The sequence below is a fragment of the Arvicola amphibius genome, chromosome 12, assembly GCF_903992535.2.
Source record: "Arvicola amphibius chromosome 12, mArvAmp1.2, whole genome shotgun sequence".
In the NCBI taxonomy this organism is placed as follows: Eukaryota; Metazoa; Chordata; class Mammalia; order Rodentia; family Cricetidae; genus Arvicola; species Arvicola amphibius.
In genome coordinates this window covers 41,028,983-41,041,842 of record NC_052058.2, presented here as the reverse complement: position 1 = coordinate 41,041,842, position 12,860 = coordinate 41,028,983, and the positions used below count along the sequence as shown (strand labels likewise).

The window sequence follows — 12,860 nt, the reverse complement described above, 5'->3', positions numbered from 1 at the left end:
GTAAATCAGCTGTAAGTTATCTGGTAGAATTTCTAGGGTCACTGTGTTTACTGTCATATAATCTGCAAGTAGCAATACTTTGATTTCTTCCTTTCCAATTTGTATCCCCTTTATCTGCTTTAGTTGTCTTACTGCTCCAGCTAGAACTTTGTACTATATTGAATAGATATGGAGATAGTGGACAGCCTTGTCTTATTCCTGATTTTAGTGGAATTGCTTTGAATTTTTCTTTATTTATTTTCATGTTGACTAAAGGCTTGTTGTAAATCGCCTTTATTATACTTACTCATGTTCCCGTATCCCAGATCTCTCTAGGAATTTATGGGTGTTGGATTTTGTCAAAGACTTTTTTTTTTTTTTTTTTTTTTTTGTTTTTCAAGACAGGGTTTCCCTGTAGTTTCTAGAGCCTGTCCTGGAGCTAGCTCCTGTAGACCAGGCTGGCCTCGTACTCAGAGATCCGCCTGCCTCTGCCTCCTGAGTGCTGGGATTAAAGGCGTGCGCCACCACCGCCCGGCAAAGACTTTAAGTATCTAATGAGATGATGGTTTTGTACTTTTTCAGATTTTTTATGTAGTGGATTTTATGGACAGATTTGTTGAGCAATCCCTGGATCTCTGAGATGAAGTCCATTTGATCAGAATGGATGATCTTTTTTTATGTGTTCTTAGATTCATTTTGCAAGTATTTTATTGATTATTTCTGAATCAATATTCATGAGGGAAATTGTTTTGTTATTTTCTTTCTTTGTTGAGTCTTTGTGTAGTTTGGGTATTGGAGTAACTGTGACCTTATGAACTAAATTTGACAATGTCTCTTCAGTTTCTATGCTGTCTAATAATTTGAGGAGTATTGATATTAACTCTTCTTTGAAAGTCTGGTAGAATTCTATGCTAAAACTGTCTAGTCCTGAGTGTTTTGTTCAGAGACTTTTAATGACTGCTTATTTTCCTGGGGATTACAGAATGATTTGAATTGTTTATTTGATCTTGATTAAACTTTGGTAATTGTTATTTATCAAGAAAAGTATTCATTTCTTTGGTTTTCCAATTTCGTGGAGTACAAGTGTTTGAGGTATGAACTAATGATTCTTTGGATTTCCTAGTGGCTGTTGTTCTGTACTTATTTTCATTTCTGATTTTGTTAATGTGAATATTTTTTTCTACCTGTCATCTAGTGGATTTTTGGATAGGGTTTATCCATTTTGTTGATTTTCTCAAAGAACCAACTCCTTGTTTCATCAATTCTTTGCACTGTTCTCTTTATTTCTACTTTATTGATTTCAGCCCTCAGCTTGACCATTTCCTGCTGTCTACTCCTATTGGGTGTGTTTTCTTCCTTTTGCTGTAGAGTTTTCAGGTGCACTACTAACTTGCTCATATGTAATCTCTTCAGTTTCTTTATGTAGGCACTTAGTACTGTGAACTTTCCGCCACTTTCGCTGGGTTCCATACATTTTGTTCATGTATGTTGTTCATCCATTTTCAGTACATTTTAGGAAGTCTTCATTTTTTTATTTCTTCCTTGACAAAATAGTCATTTAGTGGAGAGTTGTGCAGTTTCAATGAGTTTGTAGAGTTTCTATTGTTTCTGTTGTTGTTGTTGAAATCTACTCCGTGGTAGTCTGACAAGATGCAGGAGGGTATTTTAAATTTTTTTGCACTTGTTGAGAGTTGTCTTGTGACCTAGTACATTGTCAGTTTTGGAGGATGTTCTTTGAGATCCTGAAAAGAAAAGGTACCCCTTTTGTTTGGGTGAAATATTCTGTAGATATCTTATGTCCATTTGATTCACAATGCCGGTTTGCTCCAATATTTCTGTTTCATTTTTGTATGGATGACCTATATATTTGCAAATGCAAGGTATTTAAGTCTCCCACTTTAAATTATATGAGGGTCAGTATGTGATTTAAGCTTTAGCAGTGCTTTCTTTATAAATATGGGTGCCCTTGTTTTTGGAGCATGGATGGTAAGAATTAAAAAAAACATCATCTTGGTAGACTTTTCACTTGATGAGTACTAAATATCCTCTATTTTTTGTTAGTTTTGTTAGATTATTTTGAAGTCTATTTTGTTAGGTATTTGAATGACTACACTAGCTTGATTCTTAGGTTTAAATTCTTGGTGAATTTTGTTCCAACCCTTTATTCTGAAGTAATGTCCATCTCTGATGTTGAGGTATGTTTCTTCTAGGTATAAGAAGGATCAATAGTGTTTTCCCATCTGATCTTTTAGTCTGTCTTTTTATTGGGAAATTTAGTTCATTGAAACTGAGACCAATGATTAATAACCAATTGTTAATTCTTGTTATTATGTTGTTGCTGTTTGTAGTGATAGTAGTGTGTGTGTGTGTGTGTGTGTGTGTGTGTGTGTGTGTGTGGTTTCTGTCCTTAGGGTTTTACTGGTGAGAGATATTTGTTTTCTGTGTTCTTGAGAAGGTAGCTAACATATTGGGGTTGGAGTTTTTACTTCTGTTGGGCTGGATTTGGGCATAGTTATTGTTTAAACTTAACTTTATCATGGAATATCTTGTTTTCTTAATCTATGGTAATCGAAATTTTTGTTGCATATAATAATCTAGGTTGACATCTGCATTTTCTTAGAGTCTTCGGGGCATCTGTCCAAGCCCTTCTGATTTTTAAAGACTTCATTGATTAGTTGGGTGTAAGTCTAATAATAAGCCTTTGTATGATACTTGTCCTTTCCTTTACAGTTTTCAATATTGTTTCTTTGTCTGTGTGTTTAGTATTTTGCTTATTATGTGAAGAGGGCACTTTCTTTTCTGTTCTAATCTATTTGATGTTCTGTAATGTTCTTCTACCTTTAAAGGCATGATCTTCTTTAGGTTGGGAATATTTTTTTCTATGATTTTGTTGAATATGTTTTTGAGGCCTTTCAACTATTCCCACTATTTTTTAAGTTTGGTCTTTTTGTAGCATCTCAGATTTTCTGTATATTTTGTATCAGAGATCTTTTAGATTTAACATTTCCTTTGACCAGGTTATCCATTCTTCTATTGTATCTTCAGTGCCTAAGATTCTCTTTTCCATCTCTTGTATCCTGTTTGTGATACTTGAGTTTGTATTTCCTGTTCACTTACCTAGATTTTCCCTTTCTGTAACTCCCTCAGTTCATGTTTTCTTTATGACCTCTATTTCCATTTTCAGGTTTTGTACAGTTTATTTCATTTATATCAACTGCCCCTCCCCCTACCTTTAGCTGTCTTTAAGAGATTCACTTATTCTTTCCTGTTGTTTGTATTTTCCTGAATATCTTTAAGGGGTACGTTCTGTTCCTCATTAGAGACATTTATCATGCCAAGTAGGTTTTAAGATGTTTTTCTCATGCTCTAGCTGTGTTGGAATATTCAGTGCTTGCTGTAATAGAATGGGTGGGGTCTGATGGTGACATACTGCCTTGGCTGTTGTTGATTGTCATCTCACACCAGTGTTTAGATACCTTTGTTCAAGGTGATTATAGATATTGGTGAAAATTTCTGAGTTTGTCTTTGTTGGATTTGCATAGAGGGTCTCCAGCCAAGTTGGAACCTGAACTTCTCATGGCAAGAGTGACCTGTGGTCCAGTAGGAGGTTTCTGCCTGAGTTGGGGGCTAGAGATCTGGTAGGCTTGGAGGTGAGGGAAAAATAGGGTGGTGATGAGAGAAGGAGCTATTGGAGTTATACTGTGAGGGTTCTGGGGTGTAAGGGTGTGTTGGTGATCCAAGAGTGGGGGCTTTACCTTGGGCTGGTGTGGCATCTGTTGGAGCAGGTGCCTTCTGTCAGAACATCAGAAGTACTATAATTTTAATCACTTATGGCATTGGTTGACCCTCTGATACCATGGATGCCATTCTAGTGATGTTTGTGAATGTATTGTTTCATTTTTCCCAGAGACAAAGTAAAATGTAATTAACATAGAAGATGCATTTTATATGGGATTCTGGGTGATAAAAGACTAATTTTATAGTTAAAAGTCTTAAAGAAGAGTACCTGGACTTGCATTGCTCAGCATTCATTTTGAGTGTACAGGTGTTAGTGATTTTCTTCTTTAACACACAGGAGACAGTACATAATGATGAGTTTAAACAAACACATCCAAACAGCATCTGGCACTGTGTTGCTTGTGTGGATCCCTTTAAGCTCATAGACTAATGTTTACCTATAGCCCAAAGAAATGAACTTGTGAGTAAGATAGCAGCTAGGTGACTATTGGCAGTTCCATGAAGCATTGAGATTGTAGTTACATGGTGTTAAACACAGGAGTGTAAATGGGCATTAAGGGATTAAATTCAAAGCATTGGAATTATTTATCAAAGGGAAAATTTCAGACTATACCAAGATAGATTGTAGCAGGATACATTTTCCCTCTGGAACTACCTTAGTAACACTGACAAAATTTAGATCAAGACACTTAAAAATACACAGATTCTTTGTTCATGAAGTACCATTTACAGAAATCTTTTATAAAGAAACTATCAGATCTCTAATGAAAATTCAATGACTATGACGCTTATTGCAACCTAATTATTTAAGGAAAAAGGAAGTAGTTCTAATTTCTGGTGTTGGATAAGTGATTATTCATTGTGCTGTCATTAAAAACCATTTGCATTTCTAAAAGAATATTTGATTCCATAAGACTTTTTTTTTCATGGTTTATTTTTTTTTATATTTAAAAATTTCCATCTCCTTCCCTCCTCCTCCTCCCACCCTCCCCTCCTCCTCCCCCTTCCCTCCCCTCCTTCTCCCCCTTCCCTCCCCTCCCCTCCACCCATACCTCCCCTCCCTCCTTCTCAAGGCCAAGGAGCCATCAGGGTTCCCCACTCTATGCTAAGACCAATGTCCTCCCAACTACCCCCAGGTCCAGGAAGGTGATCGATCAAGCTGAGAAGGCTCCCACAGAGCCCGTCCATGCAGAAGAATCAGAGTCCAGAGCCATTGTCCTTTGCTTCGCATGATCACTTCAGATAAATTCTCCAATCTTTTAAAATCTCACATATGAATAAGAAAGAGAATGGGAGATGGCTCACTAGGTAAAGTAAGGGCCTTGCCACACCAGCCTGGCAATCTGATTTTAATCCCCACATAAAAACAAACAAACAAACAAACAAAACCAGAATTTACAAAGATGTCTGCTGACCACCACAGTACTCTATGGCACGTATGATTCCCTTAAGATACATGAACTAATCATAAATAAACTTAAATAGAAAATAAAGTACTGGTACATAAAAACCATTTTTCACATTTTGATAAATTTGAGTTGGTAGAACTGTTTGGTTTCTTTTAAAAAGATATTCCCCTATTTTCAAGAAATTATTTGCAAGTGAATGTTTATTAATAAGGCCTTTGTTTCCCATCTCCTTCGCCTTTCCTCTCTATAACATCCAACTTGCAAAACAGACAAAGAAAGAAAGTCATAGGTCTGGGGCAGAGAGCTGCAGGGGGTACTTCCCTGGTGTGTGCGAGGCTATGGGTTTAATCCCCAGGACCAGAAAAGAAGGAAGAGTAGGAGGAAGAAGGGAGGACTTGGAAGAGGAGGAGTTAGAGAAAGATAGGAAGAAGAGATGAAGGAATTGCAAGAAAAAGAAAAGGACAAAGAGGAGGATAAAGAGAATGAAGCCCCAAGGATGACAGAGAACGATGAGGAAGACAAACCCCTTCTTCCCATTTTGGAACAGTATTTAGCTTGCCCAAGGTATCTCAAACTAAATAACAAACACATACAAGGGGTTCTGAAAACCCTATGGCTTATGAGTTTAAGTTGTGTTTTCTCCTTTCAGAAGGCATGGAGCTTCAAATGGAGGCATTGCCAATGTCAGTCTTATAAAGGTTTCAATGTACCTGACTTCCAAAGGTTTTTTTTTTTTTCTTCAGAAGAGGAGAAGTCAAAGGCAGAAGTGAGTTTGCAATGTCCTGCTGAGCAGGCATGGAAGCAGCTCTCAGTTGTACAAAATGCTCATAGGATGTTGTAAACAGAGATGGCATCACTGGCCAGAGACACACTTTTCATATGTCAGGATTCATGAAACTCTGCTAAGTGGGAGCAACATGGATTGTAGGGAACAACATAGGGTGGAGACCATCAAAAGACTTGAAGTGAAAACCATCTTTTCCAAAGGCTATACTGCTGTGTAGAATGGTGTACTGAAGAAAGCCTTGTATACAACTGTGCCCTAATGGTTTATGAGTCCTTGGTATTTGGAAAAATAGCCAGAAATATATTTTCTGTTTACTAGGACTTCAAATGGTGTTTGCTTTATGACCACATGCATGTAACCCGACCTTTCAGCTCCTGTTTTGTCCTCGCTGGAGAAGGGAAAATAATAGCGCAGAACTCTTAGTGCCAGTTAGCAGGAGAGATTTTTAGCATAGCCTCTAAAATGCATTAAATATTCAATAAAGGCAACTTTTTAATAGCAATGATTTTTATATTATTAATGCACATTTTTCTCTCTCAAATATATAAATGCTTTAAAATTAAGAGTATACTATTTTCTTGAAGTTTAGTTACATTTAGTGAAAATACAGCTTGTTCATATTGAAAATCTTATAAAAAGTACATAGTAGTTATTTATAACAACTGACATTATGCAGATATGGGCATAAGGTCAAGTTGCACAAAAGTTTATCTGTATTTGAGGATTAATCATAGACAGAGAACTGAGCACTTAGTTGAGGTCTTGGTTATACCATTTTTGCTACATTTTTAGATTTCTTTTTTGTGCTTGCATGTATGAATGTGAACATATGTGTACTTGTGTGTGTGTGTGTGTGTACTCTCTACATACATATGATTTGAAGCTAAGCTGAATGAGAGGTCACTCATGAAAATCAGAATGTGAATTGGCCCATACCTTCCACCTTCCTTAGCCAAAATGGCCTCATAAATGTTTTCCATTTTGTCTAAAATATCTGTAAAATCATCTGTTGGGTAGACACCCACATATGTCTTGCTTGCTCCCTTGGGCGTTAGTGCCCCCTACTCTCTTCCATCTTCAGAGGACGTGGAAGCATTTGTATACTCCGCACTGCAAGGGTGATCACCTAAAACAAACAACGAGGCATCCCAGGCAGCACTGTGAGCTCACTCTGTGTATTAATCCTCTGTGCACTGTCTCTTCCTGCAGGACACTGATTCTCTCCCTTAGCACAAAAGCATTTTAACAGCTGCACACTAAGAATAGTCATCATCCATGTGAGCAGCCTATGCTGTAGGATATGGGCCTAGTGAAGTAATGCTTTTTTTTTTGAATGAGGAAAATGTGGTTATGAAGCTCTTTGCTGGATTTGTCTTTTGCTTAGCATGATGTCATCTGTATCATTCTCACAGCATTATTTTCTCATGAATATTCATGAGTTCTTTACATGCAATTCAGAAACATCTTATGAATATTCAAGACTTCTGTGCACATGACTCAGAGACATCTTATGAATATTCAAGAATTCTGTGCATGTGACTCAGAAACACTTTTTCTATATTCATAGAAGTGACCAACAATCTTATAAATACAAGTAGAAAGGAAGTGCTACAGAAAAGAAATTTAAAAATTTGAATGGCATAACGGATAAAATAAAATTCCATAGCAAAAGCACGTCATTAAGTGGACAAAAAGAATTATTAGCTAGAATAATGTGGAACATTTTAAGTAATTTTTGAGGGGAAATTGTCACCTTGAACTATATATAACAATAGTAATCCCAGAAAACAAGTATTAATGATAATTAACATTTTACTTAAGAGATTGCTCAGTGGTTAAGACTGCTTACAGAGGACCCCAGTTCTGTTCCCAGCATCCATGTCAAGTGACTGACGGTTGCCCATAACTCCAGTTCTGGAGGATCCAACATCATCTTCTGGATTCTAAAACTTAAAAAAGTCTGGAGAAATGACTTGGCTATTAAATGCTCAGCTCACAGATAAAAATAAAATTAAAAAAATTGATGCCATGTTTGCTATTACTATTGATCTTCTTCTTTGAGCCTAAAACAGAAATAGGAAAGATTGCTTGCATTCTGCCTAGAAGTAGGTATTTAATTAGTGCCACCTTTGTGAAACCACCATGCCTAAGCTGATTATATTTGGTGCACACCACCTTTAGCAAACAGGTCACTCCTCCTCATCAGCTATCATTTATGTTATATTAACAGCAAATGAGACAAAATCACATCCTTTGAATTTTGCTCCAAGTCCTACCATTTAATTACTCTACTTATGAATGGTACATATATTTGACAACAAGTATTTTAAAAAGCTAATAATTTACTACCATCTTGTAAAAAAAATGTTCCATTTTATAATCTATTGTGCCCTGGATATATTTTAGTACAGCCTCAAGTTTGGTGTTCCATTTGAAGGTTATCATTAATACAATATTTTTTCTCTCCTTTTTAAATATTTTCTCTCTTTTTTTCTAAATATCCCTGGTAGGTACTAAGCACAAAACAATGCTGGAAGCCCGCAATGGAAGTGGAACTATCAAGGCTTTTCCTCGGGCAGGAATAAAGGGCAAAGGACCTGTTAATAAGGGAAACACAGGCCTCCAAAACAAAACATTTCACTGTGAAATATGTGATGTGCATGTCAACTCGGAAACACAACTCAAACAGGTACCATAAAACTGAAAGCCCAAGGGGCCACTCTGTGAGCTGTCCGTGTATGATCCTGTTCTTCTTGCATCTTTCTTTCCCATTGATCTACTTCCCCGTCCATCCATTCACCAATCCACAACTCATCCGTCTACCCATCCTTCTACCAACAAAACCACCCATAGAACCACTCATTAATCTTCCATTCATCTAAGTGCCCACCCGTCCACCCATCCATCAATCCACTCATCTACCCACTCATCTACCTATCCTTCCACTCATCCATCCATCCATCCATCCATTCACTAAGCCCTAGAACTACCCCTTCATCCACCTATCAGTATTACATCCATCGATCTACTCACACCCTCATTTATCTTTTATTCACTGTTTTTACTTTAGCATTTGCTTAATTTAGTTGTCAAGAGAATACGAAGATGCAATGTTAAATAAATAAAACCTGTTGCAAATTGTTGGCAATTAATTTGTCTGTTTCTTGTGTAGGCACTTTGGGAGGAACAGCAGTAGGAGAATTTTTCTCTATTGAGTTTTCCACTGAAAACTGTTAGTATTCTTTAAAGACCAATCGATACTGTTCTATTTTTAACATACTTAGATAGTTTTATACTACAACTAATTTCATATTGCGATGTTCTTTTATTGTATGTCCTTTCATTTTATTCTTCATTGTACTTTATTTCTAATTCCTCCAGCCACCTGTTGACGCGATGACTAACAATGGGCACGAACTGTGCTCCAAATAGCCTTCTAAAGGATGTGGTGGTACATTGCCAGCTGAAGGTTCAGCCCTCATATTGTGTTGTGGTTTGTGGATCGATGATGTTTTGCACCTTAGTTATTTATTTTTAGAATTTAAGTTGTTGGCATTTGGCTGCACAAATATGAGGATAAATATTAGTATGGAAATTCATTCATGCCTGTCTGGGCATGTTTGTTTATTTGCACATAAAATTCCTTCAGACATCCCGTCCTCTGTAAATACTTTGGGGAGATGTGTGCTGTGATAAGGCAAAAGCAGAGGAGAAGAGAAAATTACTTTATTTATTGAAAGTATGTTAAAATGATGGTGTGAAAGGCTTCGATATCCAAACGCAGCAGTGTACAATGCTCCTTTCCTTTTATCTTTAGGAAGCTTGCTTGAAATCAGCATCATCTTCCTCCGGGTAAAAAATACTATTCATGGACGTGTTCTAAATGTGTTTTTGAAAGCTGTCATTTTTGTTGCTTTCCATAGCACATTAGCAGCAGAAGGCACAAAGACAGAGCTGCTGGGAAGCCCCCCAAACCAAAATACAGTCCCTACAACAAACTGCAGAAGGCAACAAATCCACTAGGGGTGAGTGATACTTTTGCTGCTTCCTAAAAGAGAATGCAAAGTTGTTCATGCCCCAGTCTGTTTTGTAGGTGTTTGGGGTGGAGGTTGTCAGTTATTTGGTAGAATGGATGGATGATACTGAGGAAACTAGAAACAGTTGAACTTCTGGTCCAGTCTGGCCTCCACCAATGGAACTCTGAGTCACATGGCTTGTTCCAGTGTTTTTCCCCTTTATTCTCAGCTCATCTATCTATTTAAGCTGAGATTTGTCCCTGAGCACAGAGACTTGAGAAAGTGAGGCTTTTGAGCTAAGTAAGCAATGACTTAGAATGTGGTCTTGATGATATTGAACACTTTCAAAAAGGATGTCAGAGATAGACAAGCCCTTAAATTGTGTTTCTTAAATTTTGTCTGAGCATGTTTGTTATTTTATATCCTCCAGAGTTTATTTTAAAAACACTGCCTCACGGTTATGGTTTAAATTTTGTATAATTGTGCATTTAGGGACATTTAGAAGCCGAGAGAAATAGGTCCTAGAAAATGTCCTCTCACAATATGTCAGCCATTTTTTCTAGAGTTGACAGCATGGTGGCATAGCTAATGTCATTTTTAGAACAAGTATTTGCTGCAAGACATTTGCTCAGTATATAACGATTTAGCACAATATCTTCTGTACTTTCCCTCAAGAGAGGAACCTCCTGTGGAGGTATAAATTTTAACCAAAATGCAAAAAAAAAAAAAAAAAAAAAAAAAAATGTAGAGTTCCATCTCTGGAAGATTCTTTAGCATGCTTGGGTAGTTATCTTCTACCTTTCCAAAGGGATCAATTGTACACTCTCCAGTTTAGTTTGGCCTTCCACCAGTACTTCCCTTTGCTCACTACTAAGACCTAGCATTCTGGATTTCAACTACAAACTCTAAAGCTCTTGTGCTTGATCTGTTAACCGTTTCTTTTCTTTGCAGGTAAAATTAGTATTTTCAAAAGAAGCTTCAAAGCCACTGGCTCCCAGAATTCTCCCGAACCCGCTGGCAGCGGCCGCAGCTGCAGCTGCTGTGGCCGTGAATTCCCCCTTCAGTCTTCGAACTGCTCCAGCAGCTACCCTCTTCCAGACGTCAGCGCTTCCTCCAGCCCTCCTGCGGCCAGCTCCTGGACCCATTCGGACCACCCACACTCCTGTGCTCTTTGCTCCTTACTGAATTCCCCAACAGGAGGGGTTGTACTGCAATAATTTTTAAGACAACAAAATGAAACTAAAATCAAACAAAAGAGAACTATGCAGTGTTTATTTATAGTTTCCAGTGTACCTGAAGAGCCAGGACTTTTGATAGTAAAATGAAAAGATTATTTAAAAAAAAATAAAAGGGAGGGGGTGGGGCTGGGTGGAGGGGAGGGAAGGCGTGGCATTTTCTCCAAATTAAAGTATTCTTCTTGAACACTGTTTGTTTTAGAAGTTATCTCCAGCACTGACTCATAGTGGTATCTAGAACTTCTGAAATCTTTGTGACTGTGCTTTTTGGGCACCTGTTTCCCCTGCATTGTCTTTCCTGCTTTCTAAAACAAGTATAGATTGTCTAAGGGCATTAACTGGTTCCAATGTATATGTAATAATTTACTCTGTAGATTAAAATAATAATATATATATAAAAGAAAAAAGCAACAAAAACAAAAGCAACACTGTGAATAGTAGTGCCCTTGCTGGTCCTCTGACTATGATAGCAGTTCCTGGGTATGTATCCAAGCAAAAGTAGATACAGTAGATGTCTTGTCAAACAATAGTGCTGTGTCTCAATCTTTGCCTTTAGGTTTTAAGGAATTGCAAAAAGGTAGAATGAACTGCTATTTCATACCTATTAATCAGTAAAAAAAAAAAAAGAAAACAAAAACAACAAAAAAAACCAAGCAAACATCAGATGGTATCCTGAAAGCATACATGGTCAACACCCCCTCCTGTAAGCTTAGAGGTAGAGAGGCAATAAGAAAGACACTTCATCACCAAATACTAGTTTCTCACTCGGAACAGGCATTGCTGGCGAAAGTGAAGTGTTTGAAATGACAGTGTATCTGAAAACTTATCATCCCATGTGTTAAGGGCAAGCAGTAAGAAATCAGTATAATCTTTATTCTAACATGAGAAGCCATCAGAACCTCAGTTGATGTTGTAACATGAGCACAGATTCACAAAAGCAGAGAAAACTAGCCATCTGCAATAACCCTTTATGTCATTCTAGAGCCATAGCAGAAGGCTTTGCTTTAAATAGAAATGTATGAAGACAGACGTAAGCGTGAGCTTTGGTTGTGTTTATTGTTATCTTTTCCCTACTGACATGACATAAACACCTAACATACTTTTAAATACTAGTACTGTCAAGAAAAATTAATCTGAGTTCACTGCACACCAATGATAGGACATCAACAAAGTATATTAGCAAGGTCCCCTAGAGGGTCATTTCTCTAGTGGCATTGTGAGATAAGAACTGCCTTTATATTCACCACAGAGCTGAAAGTAATTGATGCTTTAGCTTTAAAAAAGATTTATCAGGGGAATATATATATATAAATATATATGTATGTATATTGTATATATGTTAGAAAGATTAAGAAAATAACTTATAAAAAGAAAATCTATATGAGATAATTCTATAACCACTCAGTGTTACATGTTATCATTAAATTGGTAACAAATGGCATGAAATAGCTGTGCCTTTAATTTGCGATAAAGGCAGTGTGCTTTTTCCCATAGAATGCTAACTTGCCCCTGTGGACAAGATGGGGCTGGATGCAGACAAATTATTGCATTCAAGAATGATGACCTTTGACAAGAGAACAAGAACAAAATATGTACACATCAGCCTTCTGTGACTTAGGACTAAAAATTAAAAAAAAATATTTTTGAAAAGGTTTTATAAAGACTATTTAAAAATATAGGAATGGATTGAGTGTGG

The 12,860-nt window shown here is 37.1% G+C and overlaps 1 protein-coding gene across 2 annotated transcripts in view; it reads left to right on the top strand.

The window, feature by feature from the left end:
* The window catches only part of Znf385d (zinc finger protein 385D), a 331,825-nt gene extending 320,590 nt beyond the window's left edge, over positions 1-11,235 (top strand). For both annotated transcript variants that reach the window (XM_038349498.1, XM_038349499.1), the window contains 3 exons: positions 8,424-8,602; positions 9,837-9,938; positions 10,881-11,235. In XM_038349498.1, coding sequence (XP_038205426.1) covers positions 8,424-8,602; positions 9,837-9,938; positions 10,881-11,114 — 515 coding nt within the window. In that variant the 3' untranslated portion in view covers positions 11,115-11,235. The remainder of the gene's footprint in view (positions 1-8,423; positions 8,603-9,836; positions 9,939-10,880) is intronic.
* Positions 11,236-12,860: the final 1,625 nt, after the last annotated feature.